At 41.2% G+C, this 27424-nt stretch overlaps 1 protein-coding gene and 1 long non-coding RNA gene across 2 annotated transcripts in view; one reads left to right on the plus strand and one right to left on the minus strand.

Moving 5' to 3' along the window:
- The window catches only part of LOC145406007 (uncharacterized), a 417004-nt gene extending 394668 nt beyond the window's left edge, over nucleotides 1–22336 (plus strand). Inside the window, exons 6-10 of the mRNA XM_080277194.1 lie at nucleotides 7432–7608; nucleotides 9662–9859; nucleotides 10696–10833; nucleotides 11305–11402; nucleotides 22202–22336. Of these exons, the coding sequence (XP_080133320.1) occupies nucleotides 7432–7608; nucleotides 9662–9859; nucleotides 10696–10833; nucleotides 11305–11402; nucleotides 22202–22336 (746 nt within the window). The remainder of the gene's footprint in view (nucleotides 1–7431; nucleotides 7609–9661; nucleotides 9860–10695; nucleotides 10834–11304; nucleotides 11403–22201) is intronic.
- LOC145406006 (uncharacterized) overlaps nucleotides 1–27424 on the minus strand; it is a 285077-nt gene that overhangs the window by 132719 nt on the left and 124934 nt on the right. The window lies entirely within an intron of this gene.

Raw genomic sequence — 27424 nt, forward strand, 5'->3', positions numbered from 1 at the left:
TTTTCAATAGTATGTATAAAGCAGTGTGTGTGTATGGGTTTGGGAAAATTCCCATAAATTTCCCCATTTAATTCATGCCGTAGATGTTAAGACAATGCCACACACTTGTTGCCAAGTGTGACCTCTCTCGTCTTGTTGGCGCCTTCTTTAAACTGATGAATCAAGGTACTATTGTGGCCAGGAGTTCTTAGTCACCCTCGTCCAGCCAACCCGTGTATGTGGCAGAGTCGCATTCACGAGCACAGAAGTTGCCTTCGATGCATTTCTGTTGAAAAATATCCCTTCAGCTTTGCGCTTGTACTAATGGATAAAGCAATAGTAATATTTACTTTGAAGGTTTGTCTCTGATAACACGAATATATCATCCTTATTATTTAATAACTTGTTTCTCGTATAGAGCCAGGCAAGTGACAAATATTGTATATTTGGTTCCACTCCACGACTTCCTGTAGGTTTGAACCAGCGAACACAAAGTGAACAAGTTTGAAGTATTCATTTGTTACCATGAGAGAGAGAGAGAGAGAGAGAGAGAGAGAGAGAGAGAGAGAGAGAGAGAGAGAGAGAGAGAGAGTAGCGGGTGCCCGTGAATTTTAGAGGAATGAGGTGGAGAAATGAGGTGCTCAACACAGTTAAACAGGGATTTTTCCTTTCATTTCGGTTGGCTTTCTATGCCTAAATGACTAAATGAAGGTAAATTATGAAATATGATAACTGGATGACGAAGTGGTAATAGGGTCTGGCTAATGGTTGTTTGGTCCAAGGTGTGTAGTGGTAAGCCTAATTCCAGGCAACGATCGCTGTTAAAGGTTGGATATTTTAGGTCCCATTTATTGTAAATGTCTCCATGTATGTTTACAGTACGTGTATGCCCCTATGGACCTATTATCACCCCATGAATATTTTTACCAATGGACATTTTCACCACTCGAAGCACAATCCCCCATGGACCTATTTTCCTTAATGACTTTTTTTTTTTTCAAAGACGCCTCCTTTTATACGTAACCTATTTTCCCACGAACTAATTTTCCCTAGTGATGTATTTTCTCCCCACGGAGCAATTTCTCCGTCGACCTTGAATCTCTCCATGGATGCAGGTTTCCTACATGGACGTATACCCATGGATGTAATTTTCATAATGAACCTATTTTCCCCATAAACCTGTTATCCGACGTGGTTATATCACCCACTGATGCGTGCAGTTGAAACACAGACCTCTTAACCAACAGACGTATTGCACGATGGACCTGTTCTCCTACCTCTATGGTTGTAACCCACTGGATATATTTACCTACTTAAGCATGATTCCAGAATAATATCCCCTGTGCACCGATTTTCCCAACTCGGACATTAACTTAAATCACCTAACACCAGTGGCCTGTTTTCCCACAGTCCGTCCATCCACCTACACACCCACCCATCAACGCACATACCCACAACCTTACTCTGTACAGTGTGTCTCAAAAGTAGGACGACACAAACCCGTCTCTTGCCTTGTCCTACAGGTAGCCCCACCCCACTTAATGCACGAACCCCACTCCACCCCACTTAACCAGCCCACCAACCCTTTCCTTCCCTCTCGCCCACCCACTCCACCTAATCCGGCTGTGAAACAACCAGCCTACACTATACAATCCACCCACCCAGTCACCAACCTACCAACCCTCATACCATGCTCCACAAGTCAGATGACTCTCAATTCAACACACACACACACACACACACACACACACACACACACACACACACACACACACACACACACACACACACACACACACACACACACACACACACACACACACACACACACACACACACACACACACACACACACACACACACACACACACACACACACACACACACACACACACACACACACACACACACACACACACACACACACACACACACACACACACACACACACACACACACACACACACACACACACACACACACACACACACACACACACACACACACACACACACCCTCCACTCGGCAAAAGCGATCATGCAGTACTAAATTATAACTTCAGGATAGCATATGACATAGTAAACAGCAATGATAGTTACAAAAAGAGCCTAAACTATAAAAAGAGAAATTATCAAGACCTAAAGAAGTATTTCTTAGAAGTTGATTGGGAAAATGAGCTTAGAGGACAAGATTTAAATGCTGTATATAAAAATTTTTGTGAATTTTTGAAATAGGAGTCCAGAAGTACATCCCACAGCACAAACAAGCAGATAAGAAACTACAGAATTGGTTCAATACAGAATGTAAAAAATCAAAAGAAAGAAGAGATTTGTTGTGGAATAGATACAGAAGACACAATAGTGAAAGGGCGTATAATAATTACAAACAGGCAAGAAACGACTATACAAGAATAAGGAGGGAAGCCCAAAAACAGTTTGAGGAGGATATAATAAATAAAAGTAGTGATCAACCAAAGCTGTTTTACAGCTATATCAGAAGCAAAACTAAAGTAAAAGATATAATACAATCCATTACGGACGAGGGAATCACTTATACACAAGAGAAAGATATTTGTGAAGCACTAAATAAGAATTTCCAATTAGTTTTTACAGAAGAAAAAAAAATTTGAGAGGGACTATGTGGAACACGCATGTCCACACATACTACCAGATATACAAATAGCAGAAAAAGTAATACAGGAGGAGTTAAGTAGATTAGACAGAGGAAAAGCAAGTGGTCCTGATGAAATTTCATGTTGGGTATTACGAGAATGTGCAAAGGAGTTAAGTAAACCATTATTTATAATTTTCAAGAAATCCTTGAGTCAAGGTAAACTACCTGATATTTGGAAAAAAAGCAAATATTGTCCCCTTATTCAAGAAAGGAAATAGACAAAATCCACTCAACTACCGACCAGTATCACTGACCAGTGTTGTAAGCAAGATATTAGAAAAACTTATAAGAAAAGCTTGGGTAAATCATCTAGAAGAACACAGTATGATAACAGAAAGACAGTTTGGTTTCAGAAAAGGAAAATCATGTGTTACTAATCTGTTGAGCTACTATGACAGAGTAACAAACACAATACAGGAAAGGGAAGGATGGGTGGACAGTATCTATTTAGATTTCAAGAAAGCTTTTGACACAGTACCACACCAAAGACTTTTATGGAAACTGTACCATCAAGGAGGAATTCGAGGCAAACTGTTTTGTTGGATGCAAGACTTTCTCATAAAAAGAGAAATGAGGACAGTACTAAGAGGAAACTACTCATCATGGAAAGAAGTGACTAGTGGAGTACCACAGGGTTCAGTGCTGGCACCAATCATGTTTTTAGTGTATATAAATGATATATACAGTAACACTGGAAATGAGAGCTATCTGAATATGTTTGCAGATGATGCAAAAATACAAAGGAGAATTACTAACACAGACTCTTGTAAAGAGCTACAAGAAGAGTTAAATAAACTTCATGAATGAAGTAGTACATGGCAAATGGAATTCATTGTGGACAAGTGTCATGTAATCAAGTTTGGTAAAAGTGGAAAAAGACCTGATTGGGATTATAAGTTAGGAAATAAAACCCTATACACATCAGAAAGAGAGGAAGACCTAGGTGTGATTATCAATAACAGACTATCTCCGGCTGACCACATCAGCGAGAAGGTACGGAACATGTATACACTGCTTGCAAATATTAGAATAGCATTCACATACATAAATGAAGACATGCTAAGAAGGATAATAACATCATTCATCAGACCAACCCTGGAATATGCATCAGTAGTCTGGAGTCCTCATCTCAAAAAGCACATAGACAAGATTGAAAAAGTTCAAAGGGCCGCTACAAGATGGATACCAAGCTTAAGGGACCTAAGCTACGAAGAAAGACTAAATAAACTGAATCTACCAACACTACAGGAGAGAAGGAAAAGAGGTGACATGATAATGCTATATAAATGCATATCAGGAAAGGAGAAAATAGACATAAATGATTACTTAACATATGGAAAAGCATCAGCAAGAGGACACTGCAAAAAATTGCATAAGAAGAGAGGTGATAAAGACGTAAGGAAATTCAGTTTCCCAAACAGAGCAATTGATCAGTGGAATGCACTACCGAATGAAATAGTGTGTGCCAAAACAATTCACAAATTTAAGGATATGTACGATAAATATGGTTTAAGACACGGGACAGTACGAGCTTGACTCATTCCTGTAAAGATACAATTAGGTAAGAACAATTAGGTAAGAACACACACACAGTGGCGGGGTGGATTTCCTTACACGAAAGATGAGTCTCACCGCTTAACTCAGTCTGTCGGTAGAAATTAGTACCGGGTACTCTTTACAGGGAGTTTGCCAGGCCATAGATAATGGGCTTCATTCCGGCTACATACACATGATTTTATGCGATACGAGTAAATAAGGTGCTCGAGCTAAACAGGGAATTTTTCCTTTGGCTGATGACGAAGGAGTTTATTTATCCCAGGATAACGTCTCGTCGGACAAAATGAAAGATGGGTTTTATTCTGGATAACGCCAGATGACTTTGTCAAATAATTTGGCAGGCCGCGTAATTTCTGTTAAATGCCTTATGTTCGCATTTTTTTTCTCTCGTGGTTAGCACCTGGAGATTATTGGTAAATTCATGAGTATTTTTCTCATTAACTGGATATCTCTCTCTGGACAGAGAGGCAAATTACTTTCTTAAGCACAGGTTTCTGTTAAATCAACAGCATTTATCTCCTAATTCATTATTCCAACGAAAGCAATCCTAAATATATATATATATATATATATATATATATATATATATATATATATATATATATATATATATATATATATATATATATATATATATATATATATATATAATATAGGCAAGTTCTAGTGACTGATGGAAGAAATATTCACACTGTGGCCTGTTTTCAATGAATCACAGGAATCCAGGGTTTCTCATCCCTTCCATTTCCTTGCGCCAGTCTGCCTCCACCTCATTATTCCCAAGATCTCTTCTTGGACCTTGATTATTCCAAAATTCACAGGCGCCCACCATACTCTCTCTCTCTCTCTCTCTCTCTCTCTCTCTCTCTCGCTCTCTCTCTCTCTCTCCTGGTAACAAATGAATGTTTCGAACTTGTTCACTCTGTGTTCGCTGGTTCAAACCTACAGGAAGTCGTGGAGTGGAACCAAATATACATATTTGTCACTTGCTTGGCTCTGTACGAGAAACAAGTTATTATATAATCATTATGATATATTCGTGTTATCAGAGTCAAACCTCCAAAGTAAATATTACTATTGCTTTATCTATTAGAACAAGCCTAAAGCTGAAGGAATATTTTTCGACACAAATGCATCTAAGGTAACTTCTGTGCTCGTGAATGCGACTCTGCCACATACACGTGTTGGCTGGACGAGGGTGGCTAAGAACTCCTGGCCGCAATAGTACATGTAGTAGCTACAGAGTAACAGATCACAGTTAGCTGACGCAGACACACTGGAATTTTCATCAGCGTTAATATTGTATGCGGTTATCGTTAGTGAGGTTTCGCTATCGTCATAACTGACAACACAGTGTTACTTTATCAGTATGTGGAGATTTATTTACTGAAGCCACCACCAATCGGACCTCTCGTCTCACCTCATTCCACATCCTCCCTTTCCCCTCCCCTCTCCCAGAATTCTATTACGACAACTGTTGGCTGAAGAATGAAATGCTGTTACATGCTTCAGTCCTTGAACATTAGATACTTCAGGACCCAGCGACGAATGTGAGTTGTGCAAGACTTGTTAACTGTACGTGTAGTTGTGTGGTCGCTGTGGTGGTGGTGGTGGACCTGGTGGTGGCTGTGATGTCAGTGTTGTGAGGAAGGAGGGTGGTGTCAGTTTAGTGGCAATGATAATATCAGTGTGGTGGTGGTGGTGATGGTGATGATGATGGTGGTGATAATGGTCTGTGCAGTGGGGCTGTGGTCATTATGTTGATGTCACTAAAGATTTGGTGATGTCAGTAACCACACTGTTGATGATATCAGTGTGGTGGTGGTGGTTGTGGTGATGTCAGTGTGGTGGTAATGTTGTGGTGATGTCAGTGTGGTGGTAATGTTGTGGTGATCTGTGTGGTGGTGGTGGTGTTGTGGTGGTGTGTGAGGTGGTGGTGGTTGTGGTGATGTCAGTGTGGTGGTGGTTGTGGTGGCCAATGTGATGGTGGTGGTTGTGATGATGTCAGTATGGTGGTGGTGGTTGTAGTGATGTCAGCATTGTGGGGGTGGTAGTGATGTCATTGTAGTGATGGTAATAGTGATGTCAGTGTGGTGATGGTCATGTAAATTGCGGTGAGGGTCTTAGTAGTAAACATGTCATTATGGTGGTGGGAATGTGGTGTCAGTATTGTAGGAGTGGTGGTGATGGTGATGGCAGCATGATGATGGTGACGTACTATTCTATACTGTACATTCGAGCACGTCTACATATGTGGAGTGTATGTACGAGAGACATTACAAAATCGTACGGTACAAAGTACTACTTACAAGTATGGTGATGGTCATGATGGCAGTGATGCCATTGTTGTGGTGGTAGTGATATCAGCGCGGTAGGAGTGATGGAGAAGGTGATGTAATTGTGGTGGTGGTGGAGTAGTGGCAACGGTAGCTTGATAGGGGTAGATGTTGTGGTTCCAGTGTAGTTGCGTGTGCTTGCAAGCGTTCGTGTACGTGCGTGCGTTCGTGTGTGTGTGTGTGTGTGTGTGTGTGTGTGTGTGTGTGTGTGTGTGTGTGTGTGTGTGTGTGTGTGTGCAGAGAAGAAAGAACCAAAGGTTGGAAGTCTGAAAACTATTTTTTTCCAAGGAAAAACAAGTAAAGATGGGTAACTTGTAGATCTGTCGTATTGAGATGTCTAGACACATTGAGTTAAAATACTAAGATCATAGGAAGAGGGAAATGCAGACAGTTCCCTAGGTCAGCTGTTGCATATGTGAAGAGTGTATCGATTAAGTTTTGCATTATGAAGTTGGATAGAAATGAGGTGTGAGTGTTGCCCGCCCATAGTAATGAAGGAGAGCTGCGAGCAGACATTTCAGAAGAGCAATGACCATTGAAATACGGTAGTCATAGCAGAGGAATAGAAATGCAACATCGGCGAAGGGAAAAGTTTGTGTGATGGTGGTGGTGGTTGTGATTGTGATGGTGATGGCAGTGGGGTAATGGTGGTCAGCATTATAGGGGTTGTAGTTGTGACCTCAATGGTGGTAATGTCAGTGTGACAGTGATGATGGTTCTGGTTGTGTCAGTGTACTGCGGGTGGTGGGTTCGGTGGTGGTGGTATGTCAGTGTGATAGTAATGGTGGTGTTGATGTCAGTGTATTGCAGGTGGTTGAGAGGTGGTGGTGGTGACATCAGTGTGTACTGTGATAGTAATGATGGTGGTGATGTCAGTGTATTGCAGGTGGTGGTGGTGACATCAGTGTGTACTGTGATAGTAATGGTGGTGGTGACATCAGTGTGTACTGTGATAGTAATGGTGGTGGTGACATCAGTGTGTACTGTGATAGTAATGGTGGTGGTGACATCAGTGTGTACTGTGATAGTAATGGTGGTGGTGACATCAGTGTGTACTGTGATAGTAATGGTGGTGGTGATGTCAGTGTGTACTGTGATAGTAATGGTGGTGGTGATGTCAGTGTGTACTGTGATAGTAATGGTGGTGGTGATGTCAGTGTATTGCAGGTGGTGGGGCGGTGGTGGTGATATGTTAGTGTATTGCGGGTGGTGGGGCGGTGGTGATGTAAGTTTGGTTGTGGTGGTGATGGTAGTGGTGATGAATATGGTCAGACAAGGATATCAGGTACTCGTACTGATATTCAGATTCATTTGAATGCGTATTTAAAGTATTCGCATTCCAATACCGTATCAATACGTTCGTATTCTCCGAGTATTGCAGTAAATATGCGATATATTACGTTTTAAAAAATGTTAACTCTCTCTCTCTCTCTCTCTCTCTCTCTCTCTCTCTCTCTCTCTCTCTCTCTCTCTCTCTCTCTCTCTCTCTCTCTCGGCACGTCACAGATATGAAGATACTATTTTAGTAAGAAAGCGAAACCTTTATTTTCATATCTATTTTAAATTTGCATGGGTCTCTCACTCCATCATAAATTCTTACTCCATACCAATAACCTACATTTCATAAAGTTACTGAATGGGAGTTTATGTATACAGCCTTGCATTTTAATCTGGCTAATCAGTCACGCCTAACGAATATGAAGATCAAAGCACTGTTACTCTCACTCATAAGTAAAGCATATTCATCTCTTAAGCAACATCTAATCCATGCAGTAACATTCTGCAATTCAGTTATGGCTTCCGGTATAGAAATGTCATGAGATCGAGACCATGTTCGTTTAACCCCTTGAACTCGATGGCTTAATGTTTAAAAGTTTATTCCTGAAGTTCCAGACAATTTTATTCATCTTGTGGGAGATATGAAGGAGTTAATGGAGATTATATTTGAGCTCTGGTACGTAAAGTCTCTTAAGATGAAGAAAATCGTCTAGAGCAAGAATAAACTTAAAAACACTCTACTGAGGTGAAGTTGTTAGGATGAACATGGTATCGAACTGATGAAATTTAGGTAGATTCCCGGAGATTACCCATTTACAATGATTACTACCTTAGAGGTCTGCAGTCAGTAAATTTAGTTTATTATTCTAATCACAAATACTAGAAAATTCTAAGGATGATATGGAAACGAACACTTAAAACACTTTAATTACTACGACAAATATAACATACACCACAATAACTTCAGCCTAACAGCATATACAAAGCACAAAGTAAGAGCTAGGACATAACCGCCTGGTCACATTTCCATATTGGCACCTTAAGGAACTAATGAATAAAACAAATAAAGTCAAGACAGGACACTCAAGAACATTAAAGAATATATGCAAGTAAACTCAAAACTGGATAAGCAGCACAGAGCGGGTCCCAACAGCCGAATCCAGGGCTTGGTCTGCTAATACAGTACCAAGTTATCAACTCGTGTAGTCTGGTGGAGTATGCTGACCTTGCCTGATTGGCTGACTGAGAAAAAAGTAGAGAATTCTATTGGATCACACAAATTTTGAACTGCCACTTGCCAGCCATGACCAGGATCAGCCGCCTGCCGGCTAGCACATCTGACAGGCGTAGTAATGCTAATCTAGGGAGCATATCGGTCACAGGAATTCATTTCCATGTGGCATATTGTTTATAAATTAATAACTAAAAAAATATCAGATATCAGTTAACAAAACACATGCCTGAATTCATTAGTGAATACACGTATGTATGACAGCTCTAGCATGAATTCAGTATGGACGGTGGGTATTAGTGCTGAAGTGGTGACGTAGAGGTGTATCGTATGTAGCAGGAATACTGGGCCTCGGGAGCAGGCCATGAAGTTATTGCCCTATGTCGGATATATATATATATATATATATATATATATATATCTATATATATATATATATATATATATATATATATGAGAGAGAGAGAGAGAGAGAGAGAGAGAGAGAGAGAGAGAGAGAGAGGCCCACACAATACTTTGCGCTCATATTTACATTCATATTCATGAAAAAAAAGTAAATGTATTCGTCTTTGAGTAATATGCTCTTCTGTTTGACTTATGGATACAGGCTCAGGATGGGATAGTGTTCCTGGGTTGGTAAGGGAAAATCAACTCCCTGGCCCCCTGCACGGCGCCCCCAGCCGAACTAAGTACCCGGTGCTCTTCAACTTGGCCACTGCCTGGTTTCTGCGCAGACGGTTCGACAGTCCCTTCATCCTCTCGGCCACATTCTCACAACTAGAAAGGATTTGCATGGAGGAATCACGTAGGATTATCATGCTTGGTTGTACGATTCGGTTGTGAGATCATGCAAGCCATACGGTAACGAATGTAGCTTCTTAAAAAAAAGAAAAAAAAAAAACTTCGGCTAGCTGCACTTTTAAAGAATCACTGTGATATTACAGCCTGTTCGATCTCTTCTGTGAAGAAAAGGGCCTCAAGCTTATGAAAGCTGGCAGCTGATTGGCTGTCCGAGTGCCTTCATTAGTAACGATGTTTTGTAAATAATTTTTAGTATAACGGTTACAATACCCATTTGACGATAAGACTCGTCATATTAAATATGTATATTTTTATTTTGCTTAGATTAAAAATGAGACCTTACAAATTCTGTCCGACGGTCTAGATACATGTGAGATTTTCCTTTCTCCTACAAAATCAACATCGGACAAAGTTTTACGAGTTTTTTTTTTGTGTGTGTGTGTGTGTGTGTGTGTGTGTTAAGGTAAATTATATGTAATTACTGCGACACTATGTTGATTTGGCAGGAGAACCGAAATTTTACACGTACATTACCTATTGTAGTCACTACGATAGACTTTCTAAGGTCTCGTTTTTAAATTAATCTCTGGAAATAACAATAAACATATTTTATTTCATCGATCTTATCGTCAAACGGTCATTGCAACCGTTATATTAAAAATCATTTAAAACACATTGTTACTAATGAATACCTTCGAACTGTCGGACAGTCAGTTAACTGCCAGTTTTCAAAAGCTTAAAGCTCTTCTCTTCTCAGATGAAATCGAATAGGCTATTGCAGTAAGTACCAGAAGTAGTACACAGTATAATTGCCAACACTCTTCTTTGTCAATGTTTCAGAAAATATACGTGAGGCGGTGATGCTGGTGAAACTGGTTAGCCTCTCGAGACACTGGAAGAGGAACTTCGGACTGAGGTCGTTCCATATCAAACGGGTGGCCATCAAGCACTACAACGACTTGGTACATTTGCCTCTCTGTGAGTTACTCGTATGTTTCATTTTTTTAAAGCAAAAAATAAAAAGCTTAGAACTAGCAAATTTGTCCCTTCCGAAAAGTTGATTCGTAGGACAAACTCAATATTTTTTTTTTTTTTTTTCGAAATTCATCTATACAGGACTAAACATGATGGGAAAGACAGGCAAAAGAAGACAGTTTCAAAGATGGTGTTTATGCACATGAAATCATGAAAGTACCTTTTAACTTTTGCATTAGAGAGATGAAAAAAACGGAGGCGTAAGTTTGTAGCAAATCAAATGTTGCTTGCCATTTGAAAAGAAGAAGGTATGTAAGCAGAGTTTAGCAGAGAGTGAGAGAGGGGGGTGAGGGGGAGAGACGATACTAGGTTCCGCATTAATTATGGTCATTGGTGGTCACCCTGCACGAACAAAGGGATAAGCGTTTGGTGTAACATATATTCTGTTGTACATTTCTCAACACCTCCATGCAGGGTCGAGATACCAGGCACTGATGGACTACCTCAGACAGCAGCTGTCCGCGGGCAGTATACAAGGCTACTTCATCCATGGCCAAGATGTTTTCTGCCAGGTATGGTCTGCTTTATTTATTTCTTCTGTTTATTCACTGAAGTGAGAAAATTCAGTTGACACTATTGACTTCAAATCTTTGAATACAAAGAGTAAAATATTGACAAATATGCTATACAGACTGTTATTTAGAAAACATCATATTCTCAAACCATACCTCTTCTTTCCCGTGACCGCTTTGATCTGGTAATACTGTAAGTAAGTACATAAATGCACGTACAATCACATGCAATGAAGATCTGCACTTGAACTACTCAGTTGCTCCAATTTTACCCCAGTGAAAGAGAGGGAGGGTGGGGGTTGGTGGGGAGACGGGGAGCGGGGTATTGTCAAGGTTTGGCGGGACATTGGCTGATGAAGTTAAGTGTTTGTGTGCTCATCCACAGTATGACTGCAGACCACACTGTTGGAAAGTATCTTAGTGATTCACGAGACATATATATCATCATCATCATTATCAACATCCGTTTGAGTAGGCCATACACTGCAGGACCGGCCTATCTCGACCGAAGTGGGGACAATACAGCCTATGTATCCCTACAAAGTGGCTTAGGCTGTTTGGTAGAGATTGTATGTAGGATGAGAAGTGCTTGTAAGTATAATTGTAGTGTTGGAGTGGCTTTGGATGTGTGTGTAGTCTGTGAACCAAGTGTAATTGGCCCGCGCAAGCCGACTGGGTGCAAGCATTCTTTACAGTGCGCGACACTGGTTCAATCACAGCACCCCTTATGTCCACCAAAGCAGCACGAGACTAGGAGAACGCTCTCAAAGTTTATTACCCTGGCGGGCCGCGAACCCTCGTCCTCTAGTGTACGAAAACGCACACACTGCAACTGTACCACAGAGGCTCCAGGTGTGTGTGTATATATATATATATATATATATATATATATAGGCTCCAGGTGTGTGTGTATATATATATATATATATATATATATATATATATATATATATATATATATATATATATACAATTATTGAAATTTAATAATAATCTAGCACTCAGTTGCAATGACAGCAGTATCTCAGCAACTTTGATACTTTTCTCAAACATCGGATGATATTGACAGTTTCAATAAAGCACTGTCTCAGACTTAAAAACCCAGTTAGTCCTTTGACTTTTAAGAAGACTTTTAATTTCCATTTCAGTAAAGACAAGTAGCATTCCTTCTATTGCCTTGTCCACCGGGAACCCACCTATTAACCCACCCAGCCACAGAGTCCATCCATCCGAACACCCACCCACCCCACTAAGCCCTCCCTTCCCATCAACCCACCCCGCCCACTCACTCACCCACCAACCAACACTACCCACCCTTGCACCCCGCTGGCCCACTCTTCCACCTCACCTTTCATACCCACCACCCACTCACCCATCCATTATTCGCTCGGCTCGCTCACCCACGCTTCACACTGTTCACCCACCAACCCCATCAAATCAGCCACCCATTCACCTTGCTCACATCCCTCACATACCCTGCCCTCCCACCCAGCGCAACAACCCATCCACTCATTAACCAACCAACCCACATTACCCACCTATCCACCTTGCACACCCAGTCCACCCACTCAATTACCCACCTCACCCCACCCATCCCGCCCTCGCACACCATTCACACACCAGTCCAGTACACCCACCCACTCTGCACACCCTGCCCACCCATCCCGCCCGTCAACTCATCTTGCCCACCAAGTCCACCCATCCATTATCCCTTCTCATTCACCCACTCGTTCACCCGCCCCGCCCCACCCAATAGATTAAAATTGTAAAAGGTAAATATTCGAGCACTTCTCACTGCCCAAATCATCCTTCGCACAACACTCAACTTCAACAGGAGAATTCGTCCCACCCTGGCTACCATCAGTCACCACACTATCCCATCCCACCCACCCCAGCCACATTCCTTCGCTTACCACAATGTCTGCTGTACACATCTTCACACCGTTTACTTTCTTCCACATCTTCCACCACCCACCACGAACTCAGCTCATCCCAGCCACTTCTCTTCGCACATCCCGCCCGTTTCGGCTCTATGTAGTGTTTATTATGAAAATGATTGCACAGAGTACCAGTCAACCTCCAATGACGTTTTTTGCAAGGTTTTCTGACCTTGTCCAAACTCGTCATCCCACTCATTCTTCCTCGTCCACCCTATACACTGTGGAATGTGCCTAATAGAATTCTTAACTAATGCGCCCTTATGGCAGAATTATTGCACACTTCACCTCTTAGGCCTTTCTGAAATGTCTTAATCTTTATAAGCTCGGACGATATTTGCCAAAATAAAGAGAATATTTACACTTGAAGGCTGTTATGGCTCACTTTCAGACGAATATAGCCTAACAGATTTTAACTCAATTAGAAGAGTTGTCTCGACAATGAAACGATTAACATGAATTATTTGAGGCCACCAGTACTGCTCTGATCAAAACCCATCGGGCTCACTCCTTGCCATCCACCCCATCCATTTCCGCTGCTGATGTGAATGTCATCACATTTACGGCTGTATTATAGGTGGCATAGGAGGCCTCATACCATCTCTTACTTAAGAATTTAGTTTGCTTATTGCACCATACCAGTCTCCTGTAGATTATTTATATCTTTTTAATGACAACATAGTTTTTATCAATACCATACAATAGAGTAGTGAGTTGTTCTGAGCAGAATTAATCGCTAAGCGAGAGTTATAAAATTGACAGTGCCGCGTATAAGACGACCTTTAGTGCCTCGGCAATCAACCAACCGCAATTTACGGGCTTTTATTTCGGGTGATGTGGCTGGATGCTCAATCATCTCACCCACCCATCCAGTTTATGGTTTAGGGGATAGTTGTGTGAAAGTGGGTGGGTGACACAAAGGTAGGGTTGACTGGTAAGTATATATAAGGAAGGATGGAAGATACATGGGATAGGATGAATAAATAAACTACGGTACATTTGGAAAAGTCAATCTGTAATCATACATTATTTTCGGTATCATTTATACTGTGGTGAGGAATTGGAAAATGTGAGTACGTTTAAGTACTTGGGTAGTGTGATAAGTAAGGATGGAGGTTTGGAGGGTGAAGTGCTTGAAAGGGTACAGCAGGGAAGAAAGGTTGCTGGTTCTTTGAAAGCAGTGATAAGAAACAGGGAAGTGAGCATGGAAGTGAAAAAGTTACTACATGACAGTATTGTGATATCAACTCTAACGTACGGAAGTGAAGCTTGGACGTTGTTGGAAGGACACAAGTCAAGAGTGAGAGCAGTGGAAATGAGTTATTTAAGAGGAGCCTGTGGAGTCACATGGAGAGACAGGCTGACGAATGAGGATATAAAGGGGCATTGTGGTGTGGATGTGATAGGAAGCGTTATGAGGAACACACTGAGGTGGTTTGGCCATGTGGAGAGGATGGAGGGTGAAAGACTGACGAAGAGAGTGTATGTGAGTGAGGTGGAGGGGGGAAGAGGGAGGGGAAGGCCGAGGATGAGATGGAGGGATGGGGTGGAGAGGTATATGAGAGAGGGGGGGGTGAGTTGAGAGCAGGGCACTGAAATGGCGGGGGACAGGGCGACTTGGAGGCGATTTGTTTGTGGCCACCCCAAACGGGATTGAGGCGTCTGGCAACAGATTTATACTGTGGCGGTGTTGTCCTTAAGTGTTTAAAAATACCCCGATGGTATTTCTGAGCATTTTACCAACAGAATCTTCCCTACAGAATATAGTAATTACTACTTTTACACTTGTTATTCTCAAAGAGTTAAAAATTCCCGATAAAGCAGTTCATCGACCTACAAGGACAATTAAGTAGCAGTAAAGCATGGGAGGAAAAGGTCAACTATGGAAGCGTTAGGGCAAGGAAACTAATATTCCTGCATATCTACATTCATGCCCTGCACCCCAGATCTACCTCTGTTTATTACTGAAGCACAACTCTCCCTCCGCCCACCTTCCAGGCCAAAACATAAACAACGCTACAGGTAGATTTTTAACAGTGTATAGTGCCATTTCAGGGGATTAGTCTGAAAATTGTTATTAGATATTGTCTTCAGTGTTATTAATCCTGTCTTCAGTCAAAACTCATAAACCTTCAGCCCCTGTAATTTTGTAACATTGTTTTTTTTATTCTGCTGCTGCCACACAGTTTTATTCATCTTTCCAATAACTTTCGAACTTGAGAGGTTATCTGTCTTATTTACCCTTTCATTTCTGGAGGTCAGTCCAAAGTTGAACTAAGTTGTCTGGAAATAGCGAGCATAAAATACAAAACACGTCACTAAATTCAAAGGATTACACTACAGTATGTATTTCGGCACACACCATTGAATTGATGCTTCTCTTCCCAAAACCATCATATTTCATGACGAGTTATTTCCTTGTTATGACCTCAAACTAAGGATGGAGTTGTTCCTACAGATTCAAAACCTGCGTAATGCTCAGTTATATCTCGTTACACTAAACATACTTCCTCCACGATGCCAGTCACATATTCACTCTCCTATAAACGAAAGCGCATGAATTTTGTGACTGATTTATTAAAATTGTTTATCTTGTTTCGTCCTCCAGTCATTCAATAATACAGACATATAATTACTTAGCATTCCGTGATACAGGTCCTACAACGCAGTTCTGTAATATACCGGTACTGTATAAGTCATATCATTCTGTGGCGGGTTATTGTTAACAGTCATTTCATATTATTATATGATATATTGTTGCGGACAATTTAATTCTGCGCGAAAGGCAGGGCTTGTGGGTATGAATTATAGTACCAGTATCGAGCAAGTAATCTTTTTTAAAACTGTCTTCCATATTGTGTAGTATTATAGTGCGATAATGGTTTTGTGAATTATGAAATGCAAAATTTAATTGATCGACCTACAATATACAGAAAATATCATTGCTTTAGCTTTATTAGTTAAAAAGTTGTTAATCTCTAAAAAGCGTGACGGCTGTCCGGGACGGGCTGGGTTAGGCCAGGCCTCTCATTGTAACTCTTCACTCATACACCAACAGTGAAATTCTCTTGCTCGCCGAATTACAAAATGATGCTAATGATCATGGGGGATGCTAGCGTGGATAATGCAGGCGTATTTTTGTCACCACAGGGAAACGCCGAATGTTAGAGCACTACCACAGATATCGTAGTGGTGTAGATAGTTAACAAGGATTTTTATTTTATATTACCTGCCGTGAGAGTTTGAGAGAGAGAGAGAAGTATATAGATATAGAAAGATAGACATTCTAAAAGTAGATCCGCCTGCCCCTGTATCTAGGAGGGGGAGGCAGGTGGGTGTGTAAAGTTGCAAGTCATCCTGCTGGTGGAGGTTGATGGCTGGGTGGGAAGGCAAATGGGCGGATGGGTGAGTGTGTGGGAGGGGTGGCCAGGGTTGTTGGGTTGGGTTGACAGACAGAGTGGGGTGGGTAAGAGGGTAGGGATGGGTGGGTGTGTAGGCAAAGGGTTGGACAGGGTTGGCTGTGTGTGTGGGCAGGCTGGTATGGGTGGGAGGGTGGCAGGTGTGGAAAGTAGTTCCATGCTGTGAATCGGTCCAGAGTAGTAGTAGATCCATGTGGGAAAATAGGTTTATGGAAAATATCATCCCAAAGTTAATAGGTTCAAGTTGGATCATAAGTCGAATGAATAATGATAAAGCCATGTGAGAAATTATGTTCATGTGCAGATTTAGCGTGGAGAAGATGGGTCCATGTGGAAATATAGGCTTATGGTAAATAGGACCATGAGAAAAAATATCTTTTAAGATATTTGGTTCATGGAGGAAAATATGCTCATGAAAAACAATTGGCCCATGTAAAAATAGGTCCATGAGGGGAAGGTAGGTTGATGGGATAAGTAGGTGCATTTTGCCTGTGGGAATGATAGGTCTATGGAATAAAATATGTTCATGAAAAAACAGGTCCTTAGAAAAAGGCATATCGTGAAAGTAGGTGCATTTTTTTTTTTTTATAACTGAACAGAGGAAGGAAAAACAACTGAAAAAAAAAAAAAATCCATACGCCTGATTACAGGTGTCCTCCATTCACAAAAACTATGTAACAGTTGGACTGAAGTTTGGGGGGAAAACCACTCTAGGGAAGCGAGTTCCAAGGAGATGCAGTTCTGGGAATAAAAGAATTCTGCTAGGCATGAGTTCTGCAATATGACAGTGTGACAGTCAAGTTATGAGCGCTACCAGATGCCCTTGTAGCAGGAGGGAAGGCGTGGAGAGGTGACACAATGGATGCAACTTCTTTTGAGCATTTGCCATTGAGGTATCTGTAAAATAATGCAAGGATGGCAACATTCCTTCTTATGTGCAGGGGAGGTAGTACATTTGTAATAGTAGGGTTATTAATAATTCTAATAGCTTTCTTCTGAATCTGGCAAGTTGTTTCAGTGCAACCTCAACACATCCATCCCACAAATGTAAGCAGAAATCCAGCTGAGAGTGCACATGACTCTTGTAAATTATAGCTAACTGCTAGTCAGTGAAGAAGTTACGGACTCCGTACAATAATCCCAGTTTCTTTGAACCGGTTTTAGCAAGTGATCTAACATGAGAGGTCCAGCTGAGGCCATTGTTAAGTGAAACACCAAGAATTTCAAAACTTTTAGAGACAGGAATATTAGTAGCCTTAAAGGTAATATAAGAATCAGGCAATACCTGTCTATTAGTAAACTGTTTATATTTGGTTTTCCTAGCAATAAATGGTAATGTATAATGTTACTTTGTCCCCATTCCGTGAGCTTAGAGAAGTCTTGATTCTTGAGTTAGAGATACTACAGTTTGTGAATGGGTGTTTGTGTGTGAATGACTGTGAAGTGGTGACTCATCTGCAAATGAGTGAATGGGATTATAGGTGACAAATAAGAAATCATTAATATGAATTAGGAATAGGGTTGGAGCCAGAACTGATCCTTGTGGCACATCGGCATTACTCGAGTGGAAATTGGAATAAACATTATCTACTTTTATCTTTCTGTTGCTAATATATGAGGAAATCAGAGGAAAAAAAGATGATGGGCCGTAACAAGCTAGTTTGGATAGCAGGGAACGGTGCAACACTCTGTCAAAAGCTTTAGAAATATCAAGGGCTACTGCATGAGTTTCTTCACGTTTGTCAATTGTCTGATGTATGGCGTAAGTCCGGGGTATATCAACAGTGAATCTTTCATGGCAAAAACCATACCGTCTATCACAAATTATGTTGTTGGAGTCAAGACGTTTAACAATGTGATTAATAGTTACAATCTCAAATAATATACCAAGAGACTATGTGATAGCTATTGGTCTGTAATCAGAGGGGTCAGAGGTAAAAATAGGTCTACAAGAGGAATATCACCATGAGCAAGGTCCATGGCTGAAATTGGTACACAGGGGAAGCCGGTCCATGTGAGAAAAGAAGCCAAAGGGGGAAAATAATTCCATGAGGAAAATTTTTCCAATGCGGCTGCAGGTAAATGTGTGGGTGGTGAGGGAGAGTGGTTTGCCTTACGGGGGACGTAGCCGCAGACGGGTTAATGTCTATCTATCTGTTGCCAGACGCCTCAATCCCGTTTGGGGTGGCCACAAACAAATCGCCTCCACGTCGCCCTGTCCCCCGCCATTTCACTGCCATGCTTCCCCTTCTCTCATATACCTCGCCACCCCATCCCTCCATCTCATCCTTGGCCTCCCCCTCCCTCTTCCCCCCTCCACCTCACTCACATACACTCTCTTCGTCAGTCTTTCACCCTCCATCCTCTCCACATGGCCAAACCACCTCAGTGTGTTCCTCATAACGCTTCCTATCACATCCACATCCACACCACAACGCTCCTTTATATCCTCATTCGTCAGCCTGTCTCTCCATGTGACTCCACAGGCTCCTCTTAAATAACTCATTTCCACTGCTCTCACTCTTGACTTGTGTCCTTCCAACAACGTCCAAGCTTCACTTCCATACGTTAGAGTTGGTATCACAATACTGTCATGCAGTAACTTTTTCACTTCCATGCTCACTTCCCTGTTTCTTATCTCGCTTTCAAAGAACCAGCAACCTTTCTTCCCTGCTGTACCCTTTCAAGCACTTCACCCTCCAAACCTCCATCCTTACCCATCACACTACCCAAGTACTTAAACGTACTCACAATTTCCATTTCTTCATCATCCAACCTCACTGTACATTCACTGACTTCACCTCTCTCAAAGACCATCACTTTACTCTTCCCTACATTCACCTTTAGATTCCGTTTCTTACACACTCTCCCAAACTCATCCCCCAAGCCTTGCAGCTCCCCTTCGTCTTCACTCAACAACACAGTATCATCTGCAAACAACAGTACAGGGAGTTTCCAAACACTATCCTCTCTTACCAGGGCCACTCCAACATCCACTACCCTACCTTGTACCTCTTTTATTACCTCATCCATGTTCAGATTGAACAACCATGGAGACATGACACATCCCTGTTTCAACAAAACCTTCAAAGAGAAAAATTCACTTAGTTCACCATCCACACGCACTGCAGCCATAGCACCATCATACATACTCTTCACAGCATTCAACAACTTCCCTTCTACTCCATATATTCTTAATACTTTCCACAATCCTTGTTTATCCACCCTGTCATATGCTTTCTCCAAATCCATGAAAGCCGCATACAACTTCTTTCCCTTCTCAGAAACTTTTCCACTAAAGATCTAAGAATGAATATCTGATCTACACAACCTCTTCCCTTCCTAAAGCCTCCCTGTTCTTCTCCAACTAATTCCTCTGTTTTTTCTCTAACTCTGTCAATAAGTATCCTACCATACACTTTTCCTATTATACTAAGAAGATAAATGCCCCTCTGATTACCACACACTTCTTTTTACCCTTTTCCTTTGTACAAGGGAATAATTATACCTGACTTCCAATCCTCCAGGACTCTACCCTCCTCCAAGGCCAATCTACACATCTTCCATATCCATTCTACTACTATCTCTCCCTCATCCTTCAGCATTTCACCACACACTCCATCAATTCCTGGGGCTTTCCCCAATTTAACATTCTTCATTGCTTTCACAACTTCTATCCTACTGATTTCTTCCTGTCTTCTCACCTCCCTCCTTCTCCCAGCCATTCCCCAGCCACTTATACTCGCATTACTTCCATCCTGTATGTTCAACAATTCCTTAAAGTGTTCTCTCCATCTGCTCACTTTTTCTCCCTTCTCCACAAGTAATCTACCATTTTTATCTTTCACTCCCCTGCTAACTTCACTTCCACTCTGTCCTACTCTCTTCACCTCTTTCCAGAACATTTTCTCACAGTCCCTCCACTTTACACTCAAATTCCTTCCAAATTCCTCATCCACTCTCTTCTTACTCTCTCTTACTAATCTTTTCACCTCTCTCTGTCTTTCTACATATAACTGTCTCTTCTGCCTCTCAACTTCTTCCACGCCCCTATTTCTCATCCATTCATTGTATTTTTTCTTCTTTGGTGTCACAGCCTGTTTAACCTCTTCAGTCCACCACACTGTTCCTTGCACCCCCCTCCGTCTTCTCTTCCTCCCATACACCACATTACATGCTGCACATATTTCTTCTGTAAATATCCTGCACACACCTTACACGTCCCCCATCTGCTCCAATTCATATTTGCCCAATCGTTCCTCCACTTTTCTCTTATACTCTGCCCTTTTCTCATCCTCTTGTAACCTTTCCACTCTCTTTGCAACTACTCCTTCCTCTCGTCTTTCCCTTCTTCTATTTCTCCATCTTACTTGGATCCTAATTCTGGCCACCACCAAGTAGTGGTCAGAAAGTCCACTCCCACGACTTCTATAAGCTCTTGCATCCATTACACATCTTCGCATCCTTTCATCCACACACACATAATCAATCATTGCCTTCCTTTCATTCAGTTCACCACCCACCCTTCTCATCACTCGCCATGTATACCTGTGGATCATTTTATGCCTGAAGAGGGTATTGGCTATCACCAACCCCCTCCGAGCACAAATGTCCACTAACGCACTGCCATTCTCATCAATCTCAGCAGGCACACCCCACTCACCAACTATTCCATCCACCTTCACATTCCCTGCTTAACCATTCATATCACCGATCAAAAACACTCTCTCATTCCTTCCAAACTTTTCCATGCACACTTCCACATTTGTCCAGAACTCTTCTCTCACACTGCTAGCACGATCTTGCATTGGCGCATACACACACACAATCGCCCACATTTGTATTCCAACTTTCAACCTTACCCACACAATCCTTGACCCAAGTGATCCATACTGTCTTATTCTCTTCTTCCATCTTTTACTCACAACTATACATACTCCTTCCTTTGCCCTCTCATTCTCACCTACTCCTGCACATATACCCCATCCATACTCCCATTCTCTCACACTTTCTCCTCTCCATTTTGTTTCAGTTATTCCACATACATCCACTTTCGCACCCTCAAGCACCTGGACAATCTCTCTCTCTTTCACCTCATCATTCGCTCCTCTTACATTCCATGTTGCCATTACCAAGTCCTTTGTCCGGTCCTGGGTCGTCATCGTTTGGTCAGTCCTTGTCCGAGGCTTCTTGTTTGTCTTTTTAGTTAGTTGTTTTCCGGGGAGGAGCACTAACCCTCCGCCAACCCTTTTAGTCGCCTTTTACGACAAGCAGGGATACTGGGGGAGTTTATGTGCTGGTAACAAATAAAACTGTCAGATTACCCTTGCAGATACAATTACCTGGTACTATGTTTGTCTGGTAAGGTTGACTAGACGTATAGAAACTGCTGCGTGTAAAGTGCGTTACCATGTACATTATGACATGTTTTCTCCCGTTACAGCCCGCGGAAAAATGTCTCAGGCTGGCTCAGGATGTGGCGGTGGCGAGACGTTCTGTGACACCGAACACACTCCTCAGCCTCCTCCCTGCTCATCAGGAAAGGCTTCACATCCCGTTCAGGAACCTTATGCTTTAACCCTAATGAACTCACCTTGTGTAAATGACTGCTTGCCTTCACTCGTAGAGCTACCACAAACTTTCAAGTCAAGGTCTGAACTGAATATCACAAAACCAAAATTATTTCTGAGAACAATAAATTGCTACTGAGACTTCCTATGCCTACACATTAGTTAACAACCTTGATAAACACGAACACTGACTCACTGATTACCTCCTTCAGTCGTACGCCCCTACCTGCTGAAGTCCTACTAACATGGTCACTCTTCACACACCCATATTAATTTCCACTACATACCTGTACTCATTGCAGTCTGACCAGGTATGTGTCATGGTTAAAGTTTATTTCATTGCTTGTGTTAATTTTCTCCCACACTTCTATGGCAGCCCCTCTTAGGCGTGTATTTATAGGCCTAATATGGTGTGAGTGTTGATCTTATGCACTTTTGTTGAAATAGTATCTTTCGTTGGTGACAGTGCACGGAGTTTTGTTTGGCACTCGGTGTAGTTTGTGATTTAGATTTGTTGAGGCCGACTGGGTGAGGATTGGTAAACAGTCTAGTGCCGGGAGCATCACTGTTTTAACGAAATGGAGTTAGGCCTACCCAATCTCACCTCAGTCTCATTACGATTCAGACAACATTTTATTCTCTTGTTATACCTTCCCCCCAGTATCGGCCCTACTTCGGGTCACGTGCTTGTTGGCTTACGAAAATTTGTAATAACTCTTCCACAACGATTAATCGAACACAGTATAGCTCAATTTGTATGTGTGTGTGTGTGTGTGTGTGTGTGTGTGTGTGTGTGTGTGTGTGTGTGTGTGTGTGTGTTCTTACCTAATTGTATCTCTACAGGAATGAGTCAAGCTCGTACTGTCCCGTGTATTAAACCATTTTTATCATACATATCCTTAAATTTGTGAATAGTTTTGGCACACAGTTTCATGCGGTAGTGCATTCCACTGATTAATTGCCCTGTTTGGGAAACTGAATTTGCTTATGTCTTTATCGCCTCCCTTTCTATGTAGTTTTTTGCAGTGTCCTCTTGCTGATGCTTCCCCATAGGTTAAATATTCATTTATGTTTATTTACTCTTTCCCTGAGATGCAATTATATAGCATAATCATGTCTCCTCTTTTCCTTCTCTCATGTAGTGTTGGTAGATTCACTTTTTCTAGTCTTTCTTCGTAGCTTAGATCCCTTAAGCTTGGTACTCATCTTGTAGCTGCCCTTTGTTACGTTTTCAATCTTATCTACGTGTTTTTTGCGATAAGGATTCCGGATTACTGATGCATACTCCAGGGTTGGTCTGATGAATGATGTTATTATCTTTCTCAGCGTATGCGAATGCTATTCTCGTATTAGCAAGCAATGTATACATGTTACGCACCTTCTCACTAGTGTGGTCATCTGGAGATAGCCTGTTACTGAAAATCACTCCTAGGTCCTTTTCCCTTTCTGACATGTATAGGGTTGATCTTCCTAACTTATAATGTCAATCTGGTCTATTCTCACTGTAGTAACTGAAATGAAACTTAACAAATTAATCACTGGTCTAGCCGAGATTCGATCTCGGACCCCCACGCATCATACCCGCGCACGTTACCACTGAGCCAAAGAGAGGATCCTTTCTTTGCCTTTAAGCAACACGGGCTTTTATACACCCCATTACATCCCTCTTTTCTCCCCTTGGTGATTAATTTGGTGAGTTTCGAACACACAAGGTAGCGTAAGCACCAGAGGCCACCATGGGGAGGCTGCGGACCACACAGAAACAGCTCATCCCCGGGATGTAAGGACAGGGATGTCAGCTATACATACATATATATATATATATATATATATATATATATATATATATATATATATATATATATATATATATATATATATATATATATATATATATATATATATATATATATATATATATATATATATATATATATATATATATATATATATATATATACATATATATATATATATATATATATATATATATATATATATATATATATATATATATATATATATATATATATATATATATATATATATATCCACCTCATCTCGCCAAAGTGTGGGAAGGAGGGGCTGGTCAAGTAGTAGTGAGGTGGGCGCTGTTACACTCCGTGCCAGCCAACTCCTCCTTAGGGCTGTATCGTCTCAGCCACCATCGGAGACTCACGGAAGGTCAATGTGAAGATTGCGAATAAATATGAATATTCCGTGTGACATCAATCACTATCTGAGGAAATGAAAAAAAAAAAAAAAAATCCAGACTCCTTAATTCCATTCAGTATGGCCACAAAATAATCGCCTCCACGTCGCTCTGTCCTCTGCCATTAGACTGCCCTCCCTCCAACTCCTACCTCCATTTCTTATAAACTATTGTTTCTCCGCTTCATCTTTCCATTTCATCCTGTGTCCCCCTCCCCACTTCATTCACTCCTCCACCTCACACGCATATAGGCTACTCCTAGTCTGTCTCTCATTCTCCATCCTTTCCACTTGGCCGGAGAAAAATAAACAGATTATTAGAGGTGACTTCGTCCTCTTTTCAGTTTAACGGCCTAAAATTGTCATCTCTCCGTCTTGAGTGCTGAGTTGAAACAGTAGATTAGCACAAGAATTTTATATTAGTCATAGAGAAATGCAATGAAAAGGATATAGAGCCGTATAGTTTTCCGCCACTGAGCTACGAGAAATAAGCTGTACAAGGACGAAAATCTGAGCCAAGTTAAACTGAAAGATTATATGAGTGAAACTACGGGCAAGTTAGCTAGCGTGGAGCAGGTACCGTTGGTTGTTGTCTCCTATGTTAACCACTCCAGTGACAATTTTGACTTCATTTGTGCTTTCTGTAGTCCGGATTCTTGTTCTCCCCTTGTCCTGCTCGCTACTTCTAATATTCTTCTGTTGACTAATATTCCCGTAATGAGAAGCTTGTTGTGCTCTTCTGCCAACGGATTACTATTCTGTTAGTTAAAATTCGTGCGATAAGAAGCTTGATGTGATCTGCCAAAGGATTATTCCTCTGTTGGCTGATATTCCTGTAATGAGAAAGTTGGTGTGATCTTCTGCCAACGGATTATTCCTCTGTTGGCTAATATTCCTGTAATGAGAAACTTGGTGTGATCTTCTGCCAACGGAATAATCTTCTGTTGATTAATTTTCCTGTGATGAGAAGTTTGGTGTGCTCTTCTGGCAACGGACTAGTCTCTTTGATATGATGTGTTAGGGTGGAAAGTGTCCCTCTGTCCGAACTGTGAAATAGACGGAGTGGACTAGTAGGTGATTTTCTGTCCTTGATTATACTGTCTTCATTATTCTACATTTAGTGTCTTTCCGTTATTCATTTAGGTTTATTTTAAGCATGACATTCCTTAAGAATTATACTGAAGAGAATGAAGCTTTGATGTTTACTGTTTATTTACATGGTGATTTAGAAGAAAATTAATCTGCCGAGTTTCTCATAACAGGAAATCTTAGAAGTCCTGTGTATTTGATCTGCTGAAATCATATATGTAAGTTTATATTATAGATAGATATATCCACTAGCACTATGTATCCATTTGTTTACTGAAGTACAACTGTATAATAAACATATTTTCAAGATAAATTTTTATTAATTCCTTGAGCGGACTGCTGTAAAGTTACTATATTAGTACTGGAAAGCAATATGTTGAACTTGTTAGTGTTGTGCCAGGCCTGGTGGTAAAAATTTACGACCTGGGTTACTGCCCAGCAGCTTGATGATTTCTCCAAATTGTTGCAGCCTACGTTAAATCCTCAGCATACAGCGGCATATGCATGTTTCCTGCTACCACAGACAACAGCTCATCTATGGGTGAGTTTGGCAACACCTGATATTTATCTGACAAACCAGAGGCCTCTCTAGAACTTAATGAAGTCGTCGAGTAGTGGCAAAAATAAAACACAAAAGATGTCATCATGAAAGAGTGTAAAATGCAAAATACACTGCTGAGGAATACTGCTAAAAAGCTTCCTATTGCGGCAAGAACAGGAGCATATACCCTGCTGCCAAAGGAGAGATGAAAACACCTTTTGCAAAACACGTTCACTTCAGTAACGTCCTTTTTGTATTGTTTTTGTTGTCTTCAGACTGGTGTGTTCAGCATCGGAGAAAATTTCTGAACTGAACGAGATAGATATACTGTAGTCTTCACTGACCCTCTCGTAAGTTGAATATAACCGTCTGGAGATAACAAGGACAAATGACAAAAGACGTCACTGTATTGAAGAGCTTATCACTTTATTTTGATTGGTACTCGAAATTATTTTCGTTATGCTATCAAGATTAAATCTTTCTTATCCACACACTTAACATCAGTGATACAAGTTATCATTAACACACAAGTTCCTGTCACACTCAGATGAATAAAATTATTTCACGTTACTTGGAAAGAAACAAAGAACTCTCTTGAACATATTACGATTAACGGTAACAACAGTAATACGTTCACGCAGAGGAAGCCTAATGGAAGTATTCTTGGCTACGAAGCTGCAGGCCCCGTAGTTGCTGGGTTTGCATTACGATTCCAAAAACGCGAGTACCACTCGACGCGTGTGTCAATCCGTCTTTTGGAAGTCGGTAGACAAAATGAGTTTCTATCTTAACGCCTTAGGATGGTAACTATAACCTGGATGATGGATAGGCCTTCTATCCCAGGAAAGTGGTTGATTACTGACCTTAAATTCAGAGATATAAATGATGGAGATGAGCACCTCGAATAAGCGCCTCATGACGTCTGCCCCACACCCTTAACGTACCATCGTATAATTCACTCTCGGTTGAATAAAATCATATGCGTAAGCTATAACCTACCACTAGAGTTGTCCAGCATTCACCTATTTTCCCTCAGGGGTCTGTCAACGCACTGACAAATTTCCCCATATGGATCTATCACCATCATGAACTATTTGCCCATGGAGATATTTCCTTATGAACCTGTTTTTCTCATGGAACTATTTTTTAGTGGACCTATTTTCGCCATGGACCTATTTTTCACCATGTGCCTATTTTTCTCCATTGTCATATTTTGCTTCCATGAACCTATTTTGCCTCTCAGACCAGCTTCCCC

Source organism: Coenobita brevimanus, chromosome 69, assembly GCF_032717465.1.
Source record: "Coenobita brevimanus isolate Jiangsu-jjx chromosome 69, ASM3271746v2, whole genome shotgun sequence".
Lineage (NCBI taxonomy): Eukaryota > Metazoa > Arthropoda > Malacostraca > Decapoda > Coenobitidae > Coenobita > Coenobita brevimanus.